Source organism: Sus scrofa, chromosome 12 (assembly GCF_000003025.6).
Source record: "Sus scrofa isolate TJ Tabasco breed Duroc chromosome 12, Sscrofa11.1, whole genome shotgun sequence".
Classification (NCBI taxonomy): domain Eukaryota; kingdom Metazoa; phylum Chordata; class Mammalia; order Artiodactyla; family Suidae; genus Sus; species Sus scrofa.
The window spans coordinates 39,071,808-39,096,525 of record NC_010454.4 but is presented as its reverse complement, the minus strand read 5'-3'; the positions used below and the strand labels follow the sequence as shown (position 1 = coordinate 39,096,525).

Genomic DNA, 24,718 nt, shown 5'->3' with positions numbered 1-24,718 from the left:
TCCATGCCTCATCCACACACACACAAAAAGCTGTTCTTCCCTCAGTCTTTCCTAGCATAGTAAATGGCATGCCATCTACCCCAGCTTTGAAATCAAAAACCCAGGAGCGATTCCAGCCATATGAAAGTCATCAGGTGCATTTAGATCTACCTCCAAAATATATGCCAATCTATCCATTTAACGCCAAAGCATGGATACCACCCTAATCCAAGCCACCATCATCACTGCTACTTTAACTGACCTCTCTGTTTCCACTCTTATCCCTTCTGTGGTCCATTCTCTAAAACAGCCAGAGTAATCTTTTATGAAGCAGTCACTCGTTCATCAAACTTTATTGAGAGCACACAGAAATTGGAGATACAGTGGTGAAGCAAATTAGATCTCTGTGGTCCTGGACTTCATTCTAGAAAGGGGAGGCAATGCACATATAAATTTTGTTTGGTACAAACACAATGAAGAAAATGAATATGAAACGTGATGATCATGCTGCACTAGCGTGCTTATATTAAAATCCATATTCCTTTCCATGACCTTGTTATGAGTCTCTAGGATTAGTTTTCATTTGTCCCTCCAACCTTATCTGTGCCACGCTTCCTCACGGTAACCTGGCTCCAGTCACCCTGGTTGCCTTTCTATTTCCTCAAGGTTCCAAACCTTTTTCCTTCTTCAGGCATATGTTTATCTGCCTCCTCTTAGATTAAATATCACTTCATCAGAGTGAACCTGACTCACCTACCTAAAAGTAGCTCTTCTTTCCTTTCTCTATTAATTACACTGTTCTGTGTCACAGCACTTTGCTCTTAAAGAAATTATTCGACTTATTAATACCTTATATCCTCACTAAAATGGAAGTTTTCCGAGGTGAGATTCCCGACGTGTTGTTTACCAAACTATTCCTTTAGGTGTAGAACAGGGACCAGCATTAAGACGATTTTCATAAATATTTTTTTAGAACAAATGAATAACAAAGGATCTCTCACAGCCACCAGGCTCCGCCCCGCCCAGGCACTTCCGCCCACGGTCTAGACCTAGACCTTCTGGGAGAGGAAGTCTTCTGCGCAGGCGCCTTGGGACCGCAAAGCTTTCTGGGTAAAGATGGATGCCCACGATCTGTTTCGCCGGCTGGGCGCCGGGGCCAAGTTCGACGTGAGACGCTTCTCGGCGGACGCAGCACGGTTCCAGGTACTGTGTGCAGGGCGTCAGGAACCCGAGTAACTGAGAAGGGGCAGGGGCCGGAGAAGGAACTAGCTGCTGGGGGAGCCGGCAGTCGGAAACCCTGTGGCGTGGCTGTAGGGTTATTTTCTCTTCTTTGGCGTTCAGCTTACTGCAAGCCTTCTGAATGAACTCTACCCATCCTTCTGTAGACTTAGTTGGGTCCAGCACGGACACGTTTATCCCTGGCCGCCCTATTGAGTTTATTCAAAGTTCGAATTTTTTCTTTAAAAAGTAATCTTTTATCCGAAACTAGGGTAAAGGAATTTGAAAAACAGAAACAGTCCAAAACGGAGAGAACATTCATTCACTGTAGTCTCTCCGGGTTTGTGTTCGCACGTGTACCGCTTTAGGTGGGCGTTTTATTCCCGCAACTTCGCGACGTGTTAAGGAACCAATGAGAAGAGCGTTTTAGAAAAAGGAGTTCTGTGGTTCCCTTGTGGCGCGGCTGGTGTTGTCTTGCAGCCGCTTGGTTTGCTGCTGTTGCACAGGTTCGATCCCTGGCCCGGGAACCTGCCTGTAGGCGCGACCAAAAAAGAAATGGGAGATCTTAACATAGGAAAATAGTGAGTGGTAAATCGGGAGTAGTTGGGGCCCCTTTCGTGAAAAATCTTGAATGTGTCAACCTTGGTGTTGGGACTAGGGACATATTTGTGTGTGGGCAATATGTGTGTTTCTTCTTACTCTGACTGATGGTATAGTGTTATTGTTAAGAGTTTGAACTCTGGAACCATATGAAACGGGTTCAAATCCTAGGTCTGCCGGTTACTAGTTTTGAGACCTTGGTCAAGTTACTTAACCTCTTAATGTCTCCGTTTTTCTCATCTGTGATATTTTTGTTTACCTCGTTAGGACTGTTGAAGGATCAAGTAATTTAATATGTCTAAACATGCTTAGAAGTCTGCCTGATTGCAGTGTTATGCTGATAAGTGTTTATAAGTCTCGGTGGCTATTTTCATTATTATTATTACTGTTAAAAGTTCAGAAAAGGTAACATTTTGGATTCCATTTGCCCAGATACACTTGTCAGCTCAAGAAATATTTGGTGAGAAATAAAAAAGATGAGTGATTTTACCCATATCCTTACTTGCCAGTACTGCCAGGGTGAAATGCCAGTCAGTCCATAGATTTCATTTACACATTTTTGGGGTTTTAGATAGGAAAAAGGAAATATGACTTTGATTCCTCGGAGGCACTGCAAGGACTGGACTTTTTTGGAAGTAAGAAGTCTGTCCCAGGTGAGTGTGGAGCATCAGGAACGCGTCAGGAGCTACAAGATGAAGAGAAAAGAGAGGAGAGCCTCCCTGAAAGGAAGAGGGAGCAGAACAAGAGAAAGAGGAAGAAGATGACTTCAGGTCAGTGCCTGATTTGTGTTTTTTCTCTTTAGTTTTTTCAGTCACAAAAATAATACAAGCTTATGGTTACATATCAGACAGTATTCAGCCATTTGTCAGTTGATGGCATTCAGGATGTTTCTAGGTACTTGTGATTGCAGATAAGGTAAAGATACAATAAAGATACTTGTACATATATCTTTTTGTACAATTATTATTAATATTATTTTATTTATTTACTTACTTATTTTTTGTAATTAACATCCCCAAAGTGAACTCAAGGGTAAAGAGTATGCATACCTCTTTCTTTGAACAGATAACTGCAAAATGACTTCCTACAGCCATGCCCATGCTGGGTATGTGTGGGTATATCTGATAAATTTAGAAGTAGAATTTCATAGTTTAACAAATAGACTTATTTAAAATTTGGATATTTGTGAATTGTCTACCAGAAACATTGTATCAATAGGAAGTCCAATGCTTTGTTCATTGAGTTGTAGCAGCGTATCCCATTATGTATTGTAGGGGTATTCCATAATTGATTTGACAAGTTCCTGTGTTATGAACATTGACTTTTTCCCACATTTTGGCTGTTAAGGTGTTGTAGTAAAAGTCATTTTGCTTTCCTGGCTGCAAGGTAGTTTAATAAAAACCTTCCACCAAGACGAGTGAAAAAAAAAAGACCTGGAGTTCCTGTCGTGGCTCAGCAGTTCATGAACCCAGCTAGCATTCTTTTTTTTTTTTGTCTTTTGTTGTTGTTGTTGTTGCTATTTCTTGGGCCGCTCCCGCGGCATATGGAGGTTCCCAGGTTGAATCGGAGCTGTAGCTGCCGGCCTACGCCAGAGCCACAGCAACGTGGGATCCGAGCCGCGTCTGCAACCTACACCACAGCTCACGGCAACGCCGGATCGTTAACCCACTGAGCAAGGGCAGAGGACTGAACCCCCAACCTCATGGTTCCTAGTCGGATTCGTTAACCACTGTGCCACAGTGGGAACTCCACCAGCTAGCATTCTTGAGGACGAAGGTTTGATCCCTGGCCTTGCTCAGTTGGTTAAGGATCCAGCGTTGCCATGAGTTGTGGTGTAGGTTGCAGATGCGGCTTGGATCCTGCATTGGCTGTGGCTCTGTCGTAGGCCAGCGGCTGCAGCTCCGATTGGACCCATAGCCTGGGAACCCTTATACGCCAAGGGTGCAGCCCTAAAAAGACAAAAAAAAAAAAAAAAAAAAAAGATCCAGAGTTCCAGTCGTGGCGCAGCAGAAATGAATCCGACTAGGAACCATGTGGCTCGGATCTGGCATTGCTGTGGCTCTGGCATAGGCCGGCAGTTACAGTTCCGATTAGACCCCTAGCCTGGGAACCTCCATATGCCGCAGGCACAGCCCTAAAAAGACAAAAAAAAAAAAAAAAGACCTAACAGCAGCTTAGGCATATCTTATTCAGCAGATCTTATTCAGATATTGGACAGCCAGAAACAAACATTTAGCAACAAATGTATATAGACATACATAGTTTTTATTGGAAAATTCAAATTCTTGTGGATTAGTAATGATTTGGGCCTGGTAATGCCAACTGTCTCATAAATGGAGGCATAATTTTACTTTTTTAAAAAGTCACTCCAGGAGTTCCCACTGTTGCATAGTTGGTTAAGGATCCAGCCATTGTCTCTGCGGCAGCTCAGGTTTGATCCCCAGCCTAGTGCAGTGGGTTAAGGATCTGGCATTGTTGCATCTGTGCCATAGGTCACACCTGCAGCTGGGATTTGATCCCTGGCCTGGGAACTTTCATATGCCATGGATGTGGCCAAAAAGAGAAAAATTACTCTAATTTGTGATGCCTACCAGCAATGTTTGGAGAGCTTTCTTTTTCTATAAATTTGCCTCCTCATGTATTTTGCACCTGTTTCCTGTTTCATTGTTACTCTCTTTCTACCCCCACCTCCACCTCCCTGGCCACACTTGCAGCATATGGAAGTTCCTAGGCCAGAACCACAGCCTATGCTGCAGCAATGCCAAATTTTTAACCCCCTGTGCCAGGCTGGGGATTATACTGGCAGTTGAACCAGCACCTCCACAGAGACAAGCCAAATCATTAACCCACTGTACTATAGCAGGAACTCCTCATTTTTTTCTTGGTTTATCAGGCTTTATATGTATTACGGAAATTAGCTGTATTCTAACACATTATGTTTACAGATATGCTTTCTAGTTTGTCACATGTCAGTTATCTTCTTTATCTTTTTTTTTCCATTTCATAAACATTTCACATATGTCAAATTCACCTTTCATGGGGTTTTTTGGTTTTGTCTCTAAGCATTAAGCTTATTTTTAAAAAATTCTGCCACATTTTCATATTTATAGTTTCATTTTGTTATATTGAAATCTTTGAGGGAGTTCCCTGGTGGCACAGCAGGTTAAGGATTCAGCATCACTGCTGGGTATGAAAATGTGGCAGAATTTTTTAAAAATAAGCTGATTCGTTAACCACTGCGCCACGACGGGAACTCCGAAAAGTATTTTTTTTAATTAAATATGCATTTACCATGTAAAGGAAAGGAAAACTTATGTCCTCACAAAGACTTGTACACAAGTGTTCATAGCAGCTTTATTTGTACTCGCCGAAATTTGGAAATGACCCAAATGTCCTGCAGTGGGTGAAAGATAAACAAATTGTATATCCATACAATGAAATAGTATCTATAAATTAAAAGTTTAAAATTACCAACAGATGGCTATCCTGAGTGAAAGAAACCAGTCTAAGTTTAGTACATAGTATATGATTCCATTTATATAAAGCTTGGGGTGGGGGGGCTAAGTAATGTACAATGACAGAAAACAGATTGTTGCCTATGGATGGAGTGACGCATTATAAGGAATCACAAGGAAATTATGGAAAGTGATGGAGATAACCTTGAATGTGATAATGGTTTAACAGGTGTTTACATATGTCAAAACTCCTCAAATTGTATACTTCAGATATGTGCAGTTTATTGTGTTAGTTGTGTCGCAGTGCAATAAAAAAAATCAAAAAGAAATCCCAGAAGTAGTCTTTGTTCATTACTCTTAGAATTTTTAAGGTGTTCTTACATATTCATTTTCCCATGTCAACTTTTTTTTTTTTTTTTTGACAATGGAATGAATGTCTTTTTTAATTTTTAAATTATTTTTATTTTTTCCATTATAGTTGGTTTACAGTGTTTCACTACATAAACTTTATTTTTTATTTTTGTCTTTTAGGGCCGCACCTGTGGCATATGGAGGTTCCCAGGGTAGGGGTCAAATCAGAGCTGTAGCTGCCAGCCTAAACCACAGCCACAGCAATGCGGGATCCGAGCCACGTCTGCAACCTACACCACAGCTTACGGCAGTGCCAGATCCTTAACCCACTGATCAAGGCCATGGATCGAACCCGCATCCTCATGGATGCTAGTCGGGTTCCATAACTGCTGAGCCACAACGGAAACTCCCACGTGTAAACTTTAAAGTTAGCTATTCCAGTTACCAAAACAATCCTATCATTAGTTTTTATTGAAGTAGATATTTATAGATTTATTTATAGATTTAGTGAGAATTGCTGTCTTTATAATACTGAATAGTCCTTAAGTATTGTGTTCATTGCTGTTATAAGTGAAATCTTTTCTTGCATCATTTTATTTTCTAGCTGGTTGTGGTTTGGATATAGAAAAGCTGGCTTTCTCAGATGTTCCCATTGTGGTGCAGTGGAAACAAATCTTGACTAGGAACCATGAGGTTTTGGGTTCAATCCCTGGCTTTACTCAGTGGTTAAGGATCCAGCATTGATGTGAGCTGCGGTGTAGGTCGCATCCACAGCTCAGACCTGGCGGGTCTGAGGCTGTGGTGTAGGCCAGCGGCTGTAGCTCTGATTGGACCCCTAGCCTGGGAACCTCCATATGCCAAGGGTGCAGCCCTAAAAAAAAAGAAAAAGAAAAAAAATAAAAGCTGGCTGTCTCATCGAAATTGCTTATTGTTTAAGTAGTTTTTCAATTAATCCCTTATTGTTTTCTAGTATACAATCAGGTATATATTACATAGCTGAAATAACTTGAAGAGAGTGAGCTTCAGAGGTCTGATTTTACCAACGCAGAACTTGCCTCTCCTTTGCCCATTTTTGTATCTCCTGTTACTTTCTTTTATCTAGTTGTATCTGCTACTACTTTTTCTTTTGTTTAGTGTGAACATATGGCCTATTTGTGCCACCTAAGAACGTTGCATTTAAAATCTTTCAATTGTTAAAAAACATTTTTTTAGAAGTTACTTCTCAAGAAGAAGTTTCTACTATACAGTGGATATCATCTGTGGAAGCAAAGATTGAAGATACAAAAGTTAAAAGAGAAAAAAAACTAACTTCAGGAAAGTTGGAGGAGCTCAGAAAAGAAAAGGTAAGGAAAATGTCTTAGCCTCAATTGCTTTTCTAGTCCAGTGACTTTTTCACTGTCCTTGGGTTATTCACCTGTTGATAAAAGTGAGTATGGTTTTGTTAAGACAGAAGATTAATTACATTAATTTAAATTTGCTTTAATGAAAACTTAAACACTTGTGCTATGGTTGAAATTTTTGAAGTTTAAAACTCTCAGAAGTCAAGAGTTCCCTTCGTGGCACAGCAGAAATAAGTCCGACTAGGAACCATGAGGTTGCAGGTTTGATCCCTGGCTGTGCTCAGTGGGTTAAGGATCCAGTGTTGCCATGAGCTGTGGTGTAGGTCACAGACGCTGCCTGGATCTGCCATTGCTGTGGCTCTGGCATAGGCCGGCAGCTACAGCTGTGATTAGACCCCTAGCCTTGGGTGCAGCCCTAAAAAGACAAAAAAAAGAAAACAACCAACAAGTAGACCATTGTCATGTCTGCTGCACGCCTGCCATGTCACTCACTTCAGTGACCCTCAATCCAGAATTTGGTTGTCTGGATTAGAGAAAGGGAAAACAAACCGCATCAACCTCACATAAAGAAAAATTGATCCGGTGTTTGCCTTGTTGAAGTTTATACAGGATTACGACTATGAATGACAGTAGCACATTAATATGAATAACACATTATTCACCGCACTGACACGTTAATGTGAGGAGAGTGTAGATAGATGGGCTTCACTGTTAGGAGTTCTTCCACTATGAAAGGGCAGGAAGTATTCCTGGTATCTGGATCTTTTAGGGCTTGGAATTTAACCAGAAAGTTTCATATGTTGTTAAAGCTTATCCCAGAAACTGTTAACTGTGGTTTTACAGCATGTGACAGTGTATCTGACCTTATCCTGGTGACCCCTCTATTTCTCTTTTCAGATAAACTTCTTCCGGAATAAACATAAAATTCATGTCCAAGGAACTGATCTTCCTGACCCAATTACTACATTTCAGCAACTTGATCAGGAATATAAAATCAGTTCTCGACTGCTTCAGAACATTCTAGATGCAGGCTTCCAATTACCTACGCCAATCCAAATGCAAGCCATTCCAGTAATGCTGCATGTGAGTATGAAGGTCTAGAAAGCCTCTAACGTTCTGTGTGTGTGTGTGTGTGTGTGTGTGTGTGTGTGTGTGTGTGTTCTCTTCCCTCTTTGAAATCTTTTCTACCTTATCTCCCCCGTTGAAATCCTTCCCTTGCTTTAAGGTCCACCTCTATTGCCTGTGCCTCCCAAGCTTGTCTTGATCACTACCACTAGATGTGTGATCTCTTTTGTTTACCAGCAGTCTTTCCCCTCCCCGCGCAGTTCTCCATGTGTTTTCTTTTTCTTGCAGCATCGTCTTACACTTTACACTCTGTGTATTGGCACAGATTACATTTATCTTTGCCATTTTTCTAAGAGTGTTAGCCCTCTGAGGATAGGGACTATGTTCTCTTTATTCATCCATGATTTAGTTTATAATATCTAGGAACCATTTCAGAAATACAGAAGTCTTGTGCATAAGCTTTGTTTTTATCCCAGTACTTTTGTTTATTGAGGTATATTTAAGTACCCCAAAATGCATCGATTTTAAGTGCACAGTTGAGTGAGTTTCAACACTGCATCCCCTATGTAGCCATCACCCCAGTGAAGCTTTGTAACATATCTGTCACCACAGACAGTTCTCACACCCTTTCTATTCAGTCCTCACCCAACCTCCACCCAGAGGAAAGCACTGTGGTGGTTTCTATTGCCATGTGTTAGTTTTGCCTCTTCTAGAATGTCTTGAAAGTGAAATCATTCATTACTTATTCTATTTTTGATTTCTTTCACTCTTTGTACTGTGTTTGAGATTCCTCCATGTTGCATATGTCAGTAGTTTGTTACTGAGTAGTATTCTGTTGTATAAATATATTGTTACTTCTTTATGCATAGTTGATAGAGGTATGAATTAACTTAGACTTTTGGAAATGAAGTTTTTCTGAGGTTTCGTTTTGTAGAGATGAGAGCTGACCCCCCCGCGCCCGACACACACACACACACACTTATGACCAAGGAGGCCTTCAGTTCTAGTGGCCAAGGATATGAGTTCCCTCCTCATCCATACTAATCCTTTTCATTTTCCTTAGGAACTTAAATAAGAATATACTTGAATGATGTTGTTGACTGTCAGAGTAAATTTGCCTTGAATTTTCATTAAGGTTGTTTCTGTAGTGACCTTAGCTTAAAGCTGTAAAAATCACAGTGACTTTTTGAAGATTGTCACCTATAAGTTACTCAGTCACTTGGGTTATCGCCACTCTTTATTTCTTACCTTCAGCCATTCCGTTATTTGTTAAAACCTTCTGTAACGATGGCGCAGTGCAGGTATCAGGACCAAAAGTTGGTTTTGTAATTTTAATTTGATAAAAAGTTTAGAAAGAAGAAAAATTGAAATAATGGAAGTTGTGAGTTATCTTTAGATTTTAGTTATCCACTTTCTTTACCCAGTTCAAATGAACTTAAGTGATAATGCTCAGAAGCTCCATTGGGGCGGTGGTGATAGGGGTGGAGAGGGCATTAGAAAAACAAATATGGGAGCAGTTACAAGAGTGATAGGAATGTGAGAGTTTGGATTTATTGTTATATAATTTTGTTACTTTTATGGCTGGTGGCATTATCTGACCAGGCTCTGAAAAATTGATGTGCTCTTCCTTGTGCTTAATATACTATCTTTTTAGGGTCGAGAACTTCTGGCTTCTGCTCCTACTGGATCTGGAAAGACTTTGGCTTTTAGCATTCCAATTTTAATGCAGCTGAAACAACCCACAAATAAAGGCTTCAGAGCCCTGGTTATATCACCAACACGAGAACTTGCCAGCCAGGTATGCCTTACAGCTTCTGAAGAGGATGCGTTTGTGTTTGCCAGTCATTTTTCTTATTTGAGGGTAATAAAAAGGTCCAAAAGAGTAAGGCCCATGTCTCTGTCATGGTCAGATATCCTGTACAAAGCACACCTCTCTGTATCTTACTGCTATGGGCAAGTCTTTTAAGTCATAATTCTCTAAAATATGATGATCTTAACATTTCTATTTTGGTATATGTTCTAGGATCCTTGAAATTGGAAGGCTGCTGTAATAACTAAAACATTTTATTCTCACAAAAAAAAAAAAAAAGAAACTCGTCTCAGTTTTTGAGAAACTAAAACTACACAGTGATCTGCTGCACCCTCCCAATGTGCTTAATATAGAATACATGCCAAGTATGAAATAGTTTTGTGACGGTACCATATTCTAAATCAACTCAGAGTTCCTGTTGTGGCTCAGCAGGTTAAGAACCCAACACAGTGTCCATGAGGATGCGCGTTCATCCCTGGCCTCACTCAGTGGGTTAAGGATCCAGGGTTGCCACAGGCCGCAGCTTAGAGCACAAACGAGGCTCAGATCCAGTGTTGCTGTGGCTGTGACATAGACTTCAACTGCAGCTCCCTAGCCTCCTAGCCTGGGAACTTCCATATGCCACAGGTGCAGCTGTTAAAAAAGAAAACAAAATGTGAAAACAACCTGTAACATAATGGAAGAGTTTTGGTTTTATCTCTTGGGATTAGTTTTCTAAACCTGAGAAACTACTGAATCTTATTAGGCATTGAAGTTCCAAAATGCTGAAATTCAAGGTTAATCTACAGATTATTATAGGCTTAATTTCAGATATTCCTGGGTTGATACTAGACTTATTTTGTTAATAGAGACTATACATCTTACCCAAGTATTATAACAGCTAATGTTTTTATCATTTTCTGTTTTAGATTCACCGAGAGTTAGTAAAAATATCTGAAGGAACAGGATTCAGGATACACATGATCCACAAAGCAGCAGTTGCAGCCAAGAAATTTGGACCTAAATCATCTAAGAAATTTGGTAAGGGGTTCATGCTTGAGACAAAGGATTTGGAAATTACAGTATCCTAATTGCCACCTAAAAACCCTTAGGGTGTAGTTCGGTTTTTAGAGATGCTAAAAGAGATTTCCTCCCAGCTCCTACCCAGTAGTTATAAATATATACCAGTGGTTCTCAGCCACAAGTGATTTTGCCCCTCACCCCCATTTTACCCTGTACCCCAGGGATATTTGGTAGTGTCTGGAGAAATTCCAGGTTGTCACAACTGGGGAGAGGTGATGCTAGTATAGGTATAGAAGCCAGGGATACTCTTGAGCATCCTGCAAGGCACAGTAGCCCCTACAGCAAGGAGTTGTCTGGATCAAAATGTCAGAAGTGCTGAGGGTGAGAATCCCTGCTTTATTCTATTGATTTGTAATCTGCCCTGGAAATTCTCTTCTGATAAAAATAGCTTACATCCCTACTCTTACATCGGCCAGAGAAAATGTTTTACTTGTCTTGATCTTGAGCTTCTGAGGAAAACTTCATTTAAGAAAAGTATTTTCCTGAAAGACAAACAAATGTCTGAAACTGTGTTTCTTTGATGGTTTAATCAAACTGTTGAATCATAGTATTCATTCCTCTTAGAATCTGAGAAGGCAGAGCAAATAAAAGGAGAGTGAGGATATAGTAGTTCATGCTATGATGAATTAAAAAGTAAGTCTATCGGCTTAGTGATAAGGCAGAACTTTTGTGTTGTCGGCATAGTGTGTAAAACCACTCCCTCTTCTCCCCACTTCAGGGTATTAACTCAAGTTCAGGAAGTTTAATCCCCTAGTTCAAGAGGAATGAATGTTGTTTTTGCAATTTGTACCGTTTATTTTTCCTATAGATATCCTTGTGACTACTCCAAATCGACTGATCTATTTATTAAAGCAAGATCCTCCAGGAATAGACTTAACAAGGTACAACAGATATTTTAATTATGTCCTTTATGTGTGTTTTTCATTCGGTTGATGATATTTTGTTCTCAATTACTTGCATTATTGCTCTTAGGAGCTTGCTATCTGCCAAATTTCAGTCAGTGTTGGTCCTGAGAAAAATGGTTTCCATGAAACTTATAGAAAAGTAACTATGGTCTGGAAGAAAATTAACAGATTCTGATAAGAAGTTAGTATATACTTTCCCTGGAAATTTTCACGTCTTTCAGCAATGATTATGGAGTTCATAAGATTTATGTCACACTCTTTATGTCATTGCCAGTGGAACCTCACTCATATCTTTGGCGCTAATGGAATAAGTGCATTAATTTATGTTCATCTTGTTTTTACTTTTTTCTTGCTTTTGTTTTTTATACCTTTTTCTGGTATGATATGTGGACTTAAGAAGCACTGTTTTGGTTTGCCTTTATCATGTGTCCCCACAATTTAGTGAAGCATCTTGAATCTTTTAGTTCAATACCCACAAGGTGTTTTTTGTTTGTTATTTCTTAGTGTTGAATGGCTGGTAGTAGATGAATCAGATAAACTGTTTGAAGATGGCAAAACTGGGTTCAGAGATCAACTAGCTTCCATTTTCTTGGCCTGCACATCCCACAAAGTCAAAAGAGCTATGTTCAGTGCAACTTTTGCCTATGATGTTGAGCAGTGGTGCAAACTCAACCTGGACAATGTCATTACTGTATCCATTGGAGCAAGGTAATTGTGCTTCCACTTATCCCACTGGTTTTTTTTAATACAAGTCATTATTTTAGACCAAAAGAGATAGGTTTTGTGGCATAAACTTAATAATGAAAAGAGTTTTATTAAAAAAAATAAATAAATAAAAATTAAAAAAAAAGAAGAGGTGGTACATATACAAAAAAAAAAAAGTTTTATTGTAAGAAACATATACTTTAAAGTCAAGATTGATTAAGGATTTTCTCTTTTAGAATAATCCAAAGGGGGATACTCTCATACTAATATTCCTATCTGGAGTTCCCGTCATGGCTCAGTAGAAATGAATCTGACTAGTGTCCATGAGGACACAGGTTCGATCTCTGACATCACTCAGTGGGTTTAGGATCCAGCGTTATATGAGCTGTGGTGGAGTTCGCAGACGCAGCTTAGATCTGGCATTGCTGTGGCTGTGGTGTAGGCCAGTGGCTACAAATCCATTTCGACCCCTAGCCTGGAAACTTCCATATGCCACAGGTGCAGCCCTAAAAAGCCAAAAAAAAGGAAGAAAAAGAAAATAATAGAATGAATTTACCATAAATATAATTATTAAAACAGATAACAGATGGAACATATTTATGGCGTAGTATAATGTATTACAAGTCTTAAAGAGTATTAGTAAAACTTTAGAATACGTTACCCCAACTGTCTATAAAGAAACCTTTGCTAATCATTCAGAAAAAAATTTAGCCCTGTGTAACAACCTTTAAAATATTTTAATTTTATCTGATAATTTTACTTTTAGAAAGATTTTTAAGTAGACACATAAAAATTTATCATTAAATACAACAACAAAGTGTCAAAGTTGATTCTAAAATGGTAGAATTGTGTGCATTTTATTTTACCGTCTATATCTTTTTAACCTTCTTGAAATAATGTTTTTATAATCAGAACAACATATTTAAAGACCTAAAAAAATATTTCTCAAAGAGGTCATCCAGCTGGCCAATAGCACATGAAAAGATGCTCAGCATTGCTAATCATCAGGGAAATGCCAGTCAAAACTACAGTGAGGTATCACCTCACACTAGTCAGAATGGCCATCACTGAAAAGTCTATAAATAATAAATGCCAGAGAGGGTGTGGAATAAAGGGAACCCTCCCTACACTGTTGATGGGAAAGTAAATTGGTACAGCCACTATGGAAAATAGTATGAAGTTTCCTTAAATAACTAAAAGCAGAGTTATGATATGACCCAGTAATCCCACTCCTGGACATATATCCAGACAAAACTCTTTTTTTTTTTTGTTTTTGTTTTTTTGTTTTTTTGCCATTTCTTGGGCCACTCCTGCGGCATATGGAGGTTCCCGGGCTACGGGTCGAATCGGAGCTGCAGCTGTCAGCCTACACCAGAGCCACAGCAATGCAGGATCCGAGCCGCGTCTTCGACCTACACTACAGCTCACGGCAACGCCGGAACCTTGACCCACTGAGCAAGGGCAGGGATCGAACCCTCAACCTCATGGTTCCTAGTCAGATTCATTAACCACTGAGCCACGACAGGAACTCCCCAGACAAAACTCTTAATTAGCAAAGATAACAGGCACCGTAATCTTCATAGCAGGACTATTTACAATAGCCACAACATGGAAGTAACCTAAACGTCCACTGACAGATGAATGGATAAAGAATATGTTTTATACACAGACACACAGACACACACACACAGACACACACACACACACACACACACACACACACACTGGAATATTACACAGCCATAAAAAAGGAAATAATGCCATTTGGAGTAAGCATGGATGGACCTAGAGATTATCATACTAAGTGAAGTAAATCAGACAGAGAGAGACACCATAATACCACTTATGTGTGGAATCTAAAAATATGGTACAAATGAACTTATTTACAAAGCAGAAACAGACTCACAGACATAGAGAACAAATTTATGATTACGAAAGGGGAAAGAGGGGAGGGGGTAAAATAGGAGTTTGTGATTAACAGATAGAAATTACTATATGTTGGAGTTCCTGTCGTGGCGCAGTGGTTAACGAATCCGACTAGGAACCATGAGGTTGCGGGTTCCATCCCTGGCCTTGCTCAGTGGGTTGACGATCCGGCGTTGCCGGGAGCTGTGGTGCAGGTTGCAGACTCGGCTCAGATCCCGCGTTGCTGTGGCTCTGGTGTAGGCTGGTGGCTACGGCTCCCATTAGACCCCTAGCCTGGGAATCTCCATATGCTGTGGGAGTGGCCCAAGAAATAGCAAAAAGACAAAAAAAAAAAAAAAGAAAGAAAGAAATTACTGTATGTAAAATATCCTGCTGTATGGCACTGGGAACTCTATCTAGTCACTTGTGATGGAGCATGATGGAGAATAATGTGAGAAAAAGAATATATGTATGTGTGACTGGGTCACCTTGCTGTACAGTAGAAAACCAGCTATTATGGAAAAAATTAAAATCATTTTTAAAAAATTACTATATATAAAATAAACAGTGTTTCTACTATAAAGCACAGGAAACTCTATTCAATATCTTATAATAAACTGTAATAGCAAGGAATCTGGAAAAGTATACATATTATGTATATTTTATGTATGTGTGTGTGTGTGTGTATATATATATATATATATATATGACTAAATCACTCTCCTGTACTCTAGAAACTAACAGCCTTGTAAATGAACTATAATTTTTTTTTTTTTTTGTCTTTTTTTGTCTTTTCCAGGGCTGCACCCACAGTATATGTAGGTTCCCAGGCTAGGGGGTCGAATCAGAGCTGTACCTGCCAGCCTACACCACAGCCACAGCAACGCAGGATCCGAGCTGCATCTTCAACCTACACCACAGCTCACAGCAATGCTGGATCCTTAACCCACTGAGCGAGGCCAGGGATCAAACCTGCAGCCTCATGGTTCCTAGTCAGATTCGTTAACCACTGAGCCATGATGGAAACTCCAGTCAACTATAATTCTTAAAAGAAAAAAAAAGAACAAAACATTTAAAAATAACAACTTTGTCTTTAAGATATAATATAAATAATTAGGTGCTTATGTTGACAATGGAAAATCATTCTGTTGGAGTTGTGTGTTAAGTTTTTTCATTTATTTAGAATTCGAGGGAAAGACAAAAGTTGGCCCTTTCAAACTGCAGGGTACGTTTTCTTCTCAGGAATTCTGCAGTAGAGACTGTAGAACAAGAGCTGCTCTTTGTTGGATCTGAGACTGGAAAACTTCTGGCCATGAGAGAACTTGTTAAAAAGGTATATTTGATAAAGCTCACCAAGCCTTGTGTTTCTCGAGGGAGGCTGATTGTTATTCCTGCTTCATATTCAGTAATCTGGTGGTAAATCAGTAAAAAGCACATTGGGGCAACTCTTGTCCCAAGGGGAAGACATCACCTCTGAGAATGTAGTCCGTTTTCTGTTCCCAGCTGGGGGAAGGCTAGGCTACCCGATGCCCTGAAAGCCTCCTTTTTCCACATCTGCATTCAGGCAGACCTTGGATAAATTGCAGGTTCGATTCCAGACCACCACAGTAAAGCCAGTATCCCAGTCAAGTGAGTCGCAGCAGTTTGCTGGTTTCCCAGTGCATAGACAAGTTATGTTTACACTATACTGTAGTTTATTAAGTGTGCAATAGCATTATTTCTAAAAAACAATGTATAAACCTTAATTTAGAAATATTTTATGGCTAAAAACGCTAACCATCATCTGAGCCTTCAGTGAGTATAGTAGTAACATCAAAGACTGCTGATGACAGATCACCATAGCAGATACAATAATAATAATGAAGTTAGAAATTTACAAGAATTACCACAATGTGAAGCAGAGATATGAAATGAGCAAATGCTGTTGTAGAAAAAATGGTGCTGATAGTCTTGCTTGAACATAGAGTTGCCACAAACCTTCAATTTGTAGAAAACCCAGTATCTGCAAAGTGCAATAAAATGAAGTAGCCTGTATATATCTGCGTCCTGAAGCTCCCCCCATCCCTGCTGGTTTCTTATAGAACTGGGGCATTATGTAATGAGTAGGACACTGGAGTGGGGTTTTTTATTTGTTTTTTGGTCTTTTGGCCACAGCAGTGACAATGTCAGATCCTTAACTCACTGTGCCACCAGGGGATTCCAAAGGAGGATTAATTCAACAAAATTATTGGAAGAGTTCAAGTTGAATAGAAAGAATCCGTTGTAGAGAATGGATGGTGAGGAAGACGGAGGCAGATTTAGACCCACTAGTCTGAGAAATTTGGTGGTTTTTAAATTGAGTTGGGTTCCTTCATGAACTAAAATCATATGAAATGCTGCAATTATATTCCTGATTATGGGTTATGTGTGCTTTCTTTTAGGGTTTCAATCCACCTGTCCTTGTTTTTGTTCAGTCCATTGAAAGGGCTAAAGAACTTTTTCATGAGCTCATATATGAAGGCATTAATGTGGATGTTATTCATGCAGACAGAACACAGCAACAGGTAAAGTCAAATGCATGCTTTCAAAGTGATAAAGAACAAGTAAATTTTTTTAAGTGGCAATAAATTTTTGAAGTACTTGTTTTCCCTTCCTAGAGTGGTACTAAAACATTTTCATGTATGGTCTGTTAACCAGAGAGATAACACAGTTCACAGCTTCAGAGCAGGAAAAATCTGGGTTCTTATTTGCACAGCCTTGCTAGCCAGAGGGATCGATTTTAAAGGTGTGAACTTGGTGATCAACTATGACTTTCCAACCAGCTCAGTGGAATATATCCACCGGATAGGTGAGTTGTGTGCCCCACCCCTACTCATCTATCTTAGCACCTCTGCTGGTCCCTGGTCCCTCCAACAAGCTCATCTTTTTAGTGCTCTGAAAATCTGGTGACTTTTATATGTGACTCTCTAAGGTCCCATTTCCCCCAAAAGTGGGTTTTTTTTTTTTGTTTTTTTTTTTTAATGGTCTGATTTCTCTTAGGTCGAACCGGAAGGGCGGGGCATAAAGGAAAAGCTGTTACATTTTTCACTGAAGATGATAAACCATTATTAAGAAGGTAAATTAGGAGACATAACTTGCTATGGCAAAAATGATTTGTTATTCTCATACATAATCAGTGGATAATTACAAAATGACTGTGTCCCAAATTCTGTTATGGTATTAGTCATTTTAGCCATGAGAAAAAGAAAAATGGCCAAAAAGCCTTATTTTTGCACTTCCATTGTTAGCGTTTGGAAATATTTACAGTGGGTTATTCATTAAGTTTCAGACTCACAGGATTCTCCCAACAGCCATCAGTTGTAATTACTCACAATGTAGTATGGAGATTTTTAGATTAAAGTTACTAATTTTTAGAACAGTAACAAGATTTTTAGAATAGTTTAAAGTTACCCACCCCCACCCTGGTCTCTCTCTCTCTCTCTTTTTTTTTTTTTTTTTTAAATGGCCACCCCTGTGGCATATGGCAGTTCCTGGGCTAGGGGTCAAATCAGCTACAGCTGGGGCCTATGTACAGCCACAGCAATGCAAGATCTGAGCCATGTCTGTAACCTACACCTCAGTTTGTGGCAACACTGGGTCCTTAACCCACTGATTGAGGCCAGGGATTGAACTTGCATCTTCATGGACACTATGTTGGGTTCTTAACCCCTCCCAACCCCCACCCCCAGTCTTTTTAGCCCAGGCAAAGTGATCGCTTACCCTGGTGCATTCTTCTCTTTACTCTTAAGGGGCAGATGGAGTTTTATATTTAATCCTAGGATCACCTGTCATGTAGGAAAAACTGTTTTTGTAACACACTCCAATATTATTCAGCTGTAGCCCCTTGAGGTCTGGATAACTTATGATAGATACACTTTTAGAATCTGAATTTAGTCCATTACCATAGATTTTAATATAAACTGAGTTTCCGACATTTTAGCTTACAGAAATTTTAGGCTGATAATAACTGACAGCGTTCCACATTTCTAACAAATGAAATTGAGTTATGGATGAAGGTGGTTTGTACTTTGTTTATCAGTTTTGGCAAAGATTTTGATTTGTGCCTTTTGAGCCTTGGCCCTGTGAGCCTCCCACATGTGATGTGTAGGGGAGTGTATTCCTGTAGCCTAGATCCACCTCTTTTCTCCTCAGCAGCTCCAAGCATGTACAACTGATGACCCCCACATCGGTGTAACTCTGCACCCCAGTTCTCCATCTGGGAAATGGGAACAGTGATGGTATTCACTGCAAGGGGGTTGTAAGGACTCATGAAGTTACTGTATGTGAGGAGCTTGATGCCAAGCCCGTAGTAAGCGCTATCATTTAGTAAATTTAAGTGTGACTCTGACTTCCGTCAGTGTCTTATCCAAGGCTCAACTTAGTAGCTTTCCGGGCTTGATAAATATTGAGTAGAAGTGCTGCCATCTAAAATGATTCATCAATACATTGATTTCATTCCAGCGGACAGTTCTCTCAGTAACCCAGTATGATTGCCTCTGGTCATATGGATAATAATTTATCAGAACACTTTACTGGATTACTTTCTTATGTGTATAGTTTCAGTTCCTCTTGTATTTAAGTACATAAATATCAGTTTGACAAAATACAAATTTTATGTTTATGGGTACCTTTTTCAGTGTTGCCAATGTTATCCAGCAGGCCGGATGCCCTGTACCAGAATACATAAAAGGTTTCCAGAAACTACTCAGGTACATTCTTGAATTTATATAGGAGCTTCTCTCTGTCTCTCTCTTTGCATACGCATTCTTGCTTTCATACTCATACATTATAGTTCTAATAAAACTACTATTTTTAGAACATTTTAAGATAAAATTTTCTTTTTAAATATTTGTGAACACTGTATGTTCTTTCCCTGCTAGTTTTTCATCTTTGAAATTTTAACTATTCAGATTTTTTAAATACTATTCAAATGTAGAACATGCTTAGATTTTGTTTTAGTCCATAAAACATGTAAAAAAAAAAAAAAAAAAAGGCAGTTGGCCAAATTCAAACTCCAGTGCTTGTTGGCACAGGATATATTTTATTTTATTTTTTATCTATTTATTTTTGCCTTTTTTTTTTTTCCTAGGGCCACACCCATGGCATATGGAGGTTCCCAGGCTAGGGGTCCAGTTGGAGCTACAGCTGCTGGTCTATGCCACAGCCACAGCAACACCAGATCTGAGCCACATCTGCAACCTACACCACAGCTAACGGCAACGCTGTATCCTTAACCCACTGAGCAAGACCAGGGATTGAACTCTCAACCTCATGGTTCCTAGTCAGATTCATTTCCGCTGCTCCACAACAGGAACTACACAGGATACATTTTAATTATAATCAGTGCCTCTTAAAAACTGATTAAGGAGTTCCCGTCGTGGCGCAGTGGTTAACGAATCCGACTAGGAACCATGAGGTTTCGGGTTCCATCCCTGGCCTTGCTCAGTGGGTTAAGGATCTGGCGTTGCCATGAGCAGGTCACAGATGCGGCTTGGATCCCACATTGCTGTGGCTGTGGCGTAGGCTGGTGGCTACAGTTCCAATTCCACCCCTAGCCTGGGAACCTCCATATGCCGCAGGAGCGGCCCTAGAAAAGGCAAAAGACAAAAAAAAAAAAAAAAAAAAAAAAGACTGATTAAATTTTTCATCCCTTTGGGTCTAGATGCTATTGGGTAACCTAGTACATCAAAGTGGATACAGTATTGCCATTGTAAACCATTCGGTGGATGAAATAAATGAATTTTGTGACCAAGAACCAAAATTAATTTTAGCTTTAGCTCTTTTAAATTGCACTTAATTCAATTCTTTCTTCTCTTACTTTGTAACTTTCAGTAAACAGAAGAAAAGGATGATTAAGAAGCCTTTGGAAAGGGAGAGCATTTGTACAACTCCAAAATATTTCTTAGAAAAAGCTAAGGAAAAACGGTAAGTATGTGGTAAAAGTTAGTGTTGGATGCTGTCATCTACCTGTAGTGTAGGCATTATTCTTCCTTAGGGTAGATTTTTAGAAGTAGACGTAATCGGTCTAGAGTCCTACAGTGATAGGTTTACTTTATAGAATGTGGTAAAAGCAGTGTATCTTAGGTTGCCTGTCATTTGGAAACTTGGATAATCTTGAAGTTTTTCTTTATCTGTATATTAATGATCTGTTTTTTTCCCATCTCTGAAAATATGATTTCAATTTACTATGAGTTAGAACTACACTGTCCACCATCTCCACCCAGCCTGCGTGTGGGCGTACCACTGAGGCCGCAGTTAGGACTGCTGACTCCCGTCGATGGAGTCCTCCTTGAGCTCCATGTTTGGGGCAGGTTCTGTCAGTACCAGTTAATATGTAGCATATATAAAACAGGCATTTACTAAGGACTTGCTGTCCATCCTCAGCCTCACTACCTATGTAATATGTTGCAAGGTATATCCGTGGATGTAAAACAAGACTCCTTTCCGGCAGTTAGGGAACAGAGATTAGCGTACAGAAAAAAATGAGAGAATAATTTTTAAGTAGAAGTTTAGAGAAGGGGAAAATCATTATGGATTTGTGTGGTTACAGCAAGTTTCAAGGAGGCAGAACTATTTTCACTGGTAGGTAAAATAAGAGCATGGAGAAGGAACAGGGTGAACCAGGGCAAGAAAACGCACGCACTTTCCCTCAAAGCGAAAGAGTCAGCCCTCCGTTTTGTGTTGACTGCGGGGAATCATGTTCGGCCAAGTACATGGTGTACAGAGAGTTGCAGAGTTCTGGTGGGAAGCCTAAATGTTACAGACTTTTAAAAATACATCATTTGAAAGATTATTTTAATTTCATTTGTACTTAGTTTTGTGCATTCTTAGTACTTTTTTATTTTAATTCTTTGTGGCAGCAGTTCTCAGGTGATACTTAGACCAGTGGATTGGTAGAGAAGGTTCCCCTGCTTGGTCACCTTATCTGCCTGAGTAGACTTTCTTGTTCTGGGCTGCTTCAGAATTGTTCCATATGCATCATTCTTTGGGTGATCTTAAAGCTCAGATAAAAAAATACAATCCTGGGGTTCCCGCTGTGGTGCAGTGAGTTAAGAATCTAACTGCGGTCGCTCAGGGCACCGTGGAGGCACAGAATCAATCCCTGGCCAGGTACAACAGGTTAAAGGGATCCAGCTTTGCTGCAGCTATGGCATAGGTTGCACCTGTGGCTCGGATTCAGACCCTAGCCTGGTAACTTCTGTATGCTGTGGGTGTGGCCATTAAGAAAGACAGGAAGAGAGAGAGAGGGAGAGAAGGAGGTAGGGAGACAAAGAAATGAAGGAGTTCCTATCGTGGCTCAGTGGTTAACGAATCCGACTAGGAACCATGAGGTTGCGGATTTGATCTCCGGCCTTGCTCAGTGGGTTAAGGATCCGGCATTGCCGTGAGCTGTGGTGTAAGTTGCGGACGCAGCTTGGATCCCACATTGCTGTGGCTGTGGCATAGGCCGGTGGCTATGGATCCGATTGGACCCCTAGCCTGGGAACCTCCATATGCCACGGGAGCAGCCCAAGAAATGGTAAAAAGACAAAAAAAAAAAAAAGAAAGAAAGAAAGCAATGCAATCCTTTCAGGCCCTGAGCAGCAGCTGATGAACGTTTTTATTTACAAAGGTTGAAAATTTGCTAGAGCATAAGATCATGGCTGTGCTGAATGGCAGTAAGATTTTTTTTTTTTTTTTTTTTTTTTTTTTGTCTTTTTGCTATTTCTTTGGGCCGCTCCAGCGGCATATGGAGGTTCCCAGGCTAGGGGTAGAATCGGAGCTGTAGCCACCGGCCTACGCCAGAGCCACAGCAACGCAGGATCCGAGCCGCGTCTGCAACCTACACCACAGCTCACGGCAACGCCGGATCGTTAACCCACTGAGCAAGGGCAGGGATCGAACCCGCAACCTCATGGTTCCCAGTCGGATTCGTTAACCACTGCGCCACGACGGGAACTCCAGTAAGATATTTTAAATGGTATTTTAAATGATTACACTTTAATTGTTGATTTTTGTAAGTTTGTAGCTTTTATGCTCAGATCCGATCTGACTCTAGCTTAGCTTTCCACATTAGATTTGCTTTTATCATTTCTGCCCACACCTGTGGCCTCAGCTCTGTGCTGGTAACTCTTAAGTCCATATCTTCAGGACTGAACCCTGTTGCCTAGTGGACCTCACCTCAGGCACTGCAAACTCAGTCTGGTTATAGTAGCAAGCAGGGAGATTGGACTTGCAGCCAAAAGGACTGGCTCTAATACCACCTTTTCCTGTGTGATTTTGGTCAAGTCACTTCACCTCTTTAATCCCTTTACCCCTTATACATATAGTTATATAAATAATGATATAAATAATAACTCTTACACTCAGGGTTGGTTGAGGATGAAATGAGTTCTTATGTATCTAAGAACTTTGCATTACTAGACTGTAGTATGCAAGTATTGAATATATATATATATATTTTTTTGGTCTTTTTGTCTTTTTTTTTGTTGTTGTTGTTGTTGTTGCTATTTCTTGGGCCGCTCTCGCGGCATATGGAGGTTCCCAGGCTAGGGGTCTAATCGGAGCTGTAGCCACCGGCCTACGCCAGAGGCACAGCAATGCAGGATCCGAGCCGCGTCTGCAACCTACACCACAGCTCACGGCAACGACAGATCGTTCACCCACTGAGCAAGGGCAGGGACCGAACCCGCAACCTCATGGTTCCTAGTCGGATTCATTAACCACTGCGCCACGACGGGAACTCCAAGTATTGAATATTTTCTCAAAACTTTTTTCCTTTTCCTGTGTTAACATTGAGTTGATGGCATTCACCAAACTCTAAAATCAGACTGTTGGACCTCATGTCTAATATTGATTACCAGTGCGTGATAATCAGCAAGTTACTCAACCACTCTACCTCATTTTCCTTGTCTGTAAAATGAGGATAATAATAGAATTTCCTTCATAAGTTAGGGAGATTATCTGGGTCAATACAACTAAAGCAGTTATAACAGTACCTAACACTTAATCAATGTGAACTCTTCTTCTTAGGTAAGGATCAGAACTTGTCTTCTATTGCCTGTTGTACTATAGTTTATTGTGGTGTTTGTGTCTCACAAAGGTGGATGTGGTTTTCTGAAGAGCATGTCTAACTCATTTTTGTGTTCCTAGTGCCTCATAGACCTGATATTATGGGAGGTTTCAGTAAATGTTTGTCAAACTGGTAGAGTTTTGGAAAATACATATATTTAAAATTTCTAATTCAACTTTTCCTTCCATTGTCACAGGAAAAAGGTCACTGGTCAGAACAGCAAAAAGAAAGTAGCTCCTGATGACAAAAGTTAAAAACAGACTTTTAAAAAGACTATCACAAAGGTAATTTTATGATGCCAGCATGAATGTTGTTTTCATGGAATACATCATCTTATAATCACCTGTACCAGACATTTGAAATCAACCACAAGAATGTAAGACGAGTGGAAAATGATCCTAAACTATCAGTGCATCATGTCAAGTTTCAATTTATAGGTGATTTTTAAATGATTGTGGAAGCAACATTCATTGACATTGGTGCAGTTTGAATCCAGAGAGATACTTCTTATAGAAGAACTAAAGCTTATGCTAAAAATACCAACACCCAAATGTGGTGAACTCATGGATTTTTCCCTTCAAGTGTGAAGGAAGGTGTGGTGTATGCTGTGGAGAGGCATCTGGAACCATGTTGCAAACTAAAGCTTCCAAGATTTGAACATCCCTTCCCATCCTTTTGTTTTTTTTCCTTTTTGGATGGACAAGAAGCAGCACAGCCTACCCATCATGAATAAACATACTGCTGTCTTTAATTTGTTGATGGCTTTTTGTGGTATGAGCCACAACAAAGAAATGCCTTTTATGTGGCTCGTTACTCAAGTTCCCTAGGATTTTAAATTCTTGGTCTGTTAAATATCTTTATACCCTATCAGGACATATTTTATACCAAGCTCAGACCTTGCCTGTCATAATGCTGCAGCTACAAGATGATGGTCAGCCTCTTCCTTTCTTTCTTCATTTTCCATCATTTAATCATTTTCTTTCCTGTCTGTCTCCTTCCGTTTGAGATGACTTTGCTCGAAAACTGATAAACATTTTATCCTGATAGGAAAGAATGTTCTTGTTACTTGATACACCTCTGGCTTCATTCTCTTAGATTATCTTTCCTAAGGCTTTATGACCCTTTATGCAGTTAGTACAAGGTCTCTGCCAAAGGTAAAGGATTATGATTATACACTGATGGAGACTATTCACTACTAGCAGACTTTTCGCAGTTGCTAGTTTCGTACAGTGGAATAAAAAATTAGCTTCATA

General features: G+C 39.9%; 1 protein-coding gene across 1 annotated transcript; it reads left to right on the top strand.

The window, feature by feature from the left end:
- DDX52 (DExD-box helicase 52) lies at positions 968-24,216 on the top strand. The gene is made up of 15 exons (XM_013989946.2): positions 968-1,182; positions 2,369-2,567; positions 6,816-6,946; positions 7,841-8,026; positions 9,663-9,806; positions 10,727-10,838; positions 11,689-11,761; positions 12,290-12,493; positions 15,638-15,728; positions 16,816-16,938; positions 17,072-17,222; positions 17,414-17,489; positions 19,051-19,122; positions 20,246-20,338; positions 23,662-24,216. The coding sequence occupies exons 1-15, from the start codon at positions 1,096-1,098 to the stop codon at positions 23,717-23,719; spliced, it is 1,800 nt and encodes a 599-aa protein (XP_013845400.1). The 5' UTR covers positions 968-1,095; the 3' UTR covers positions 23,720-24,216.

Bases quoted from the DNA above. Each gene is read 5' to 3' on its own strand.
- DDX52 (XM_013989946.2), top strand. From the start codon at position 1,096: ATGGATGCCCACGATCTGTTTCGCCGGCTGGGCGCCGGGGCCAAGTTC. The intron at 10,839-11,688 runs GTAAGGGGTTCA...TTTTTCCTATAG, and splicing joins TAAATCATCTAAGAAATTTG to ATATCCTTGTGACTACTCCA. The intron at 17,223-17,413 runs GTGAGTTGTGTG...GATTTCTCTTAG, and splicing joins GGAATATATCCACCGGATAG to GTCGAACCGGAAGGGCGGGG.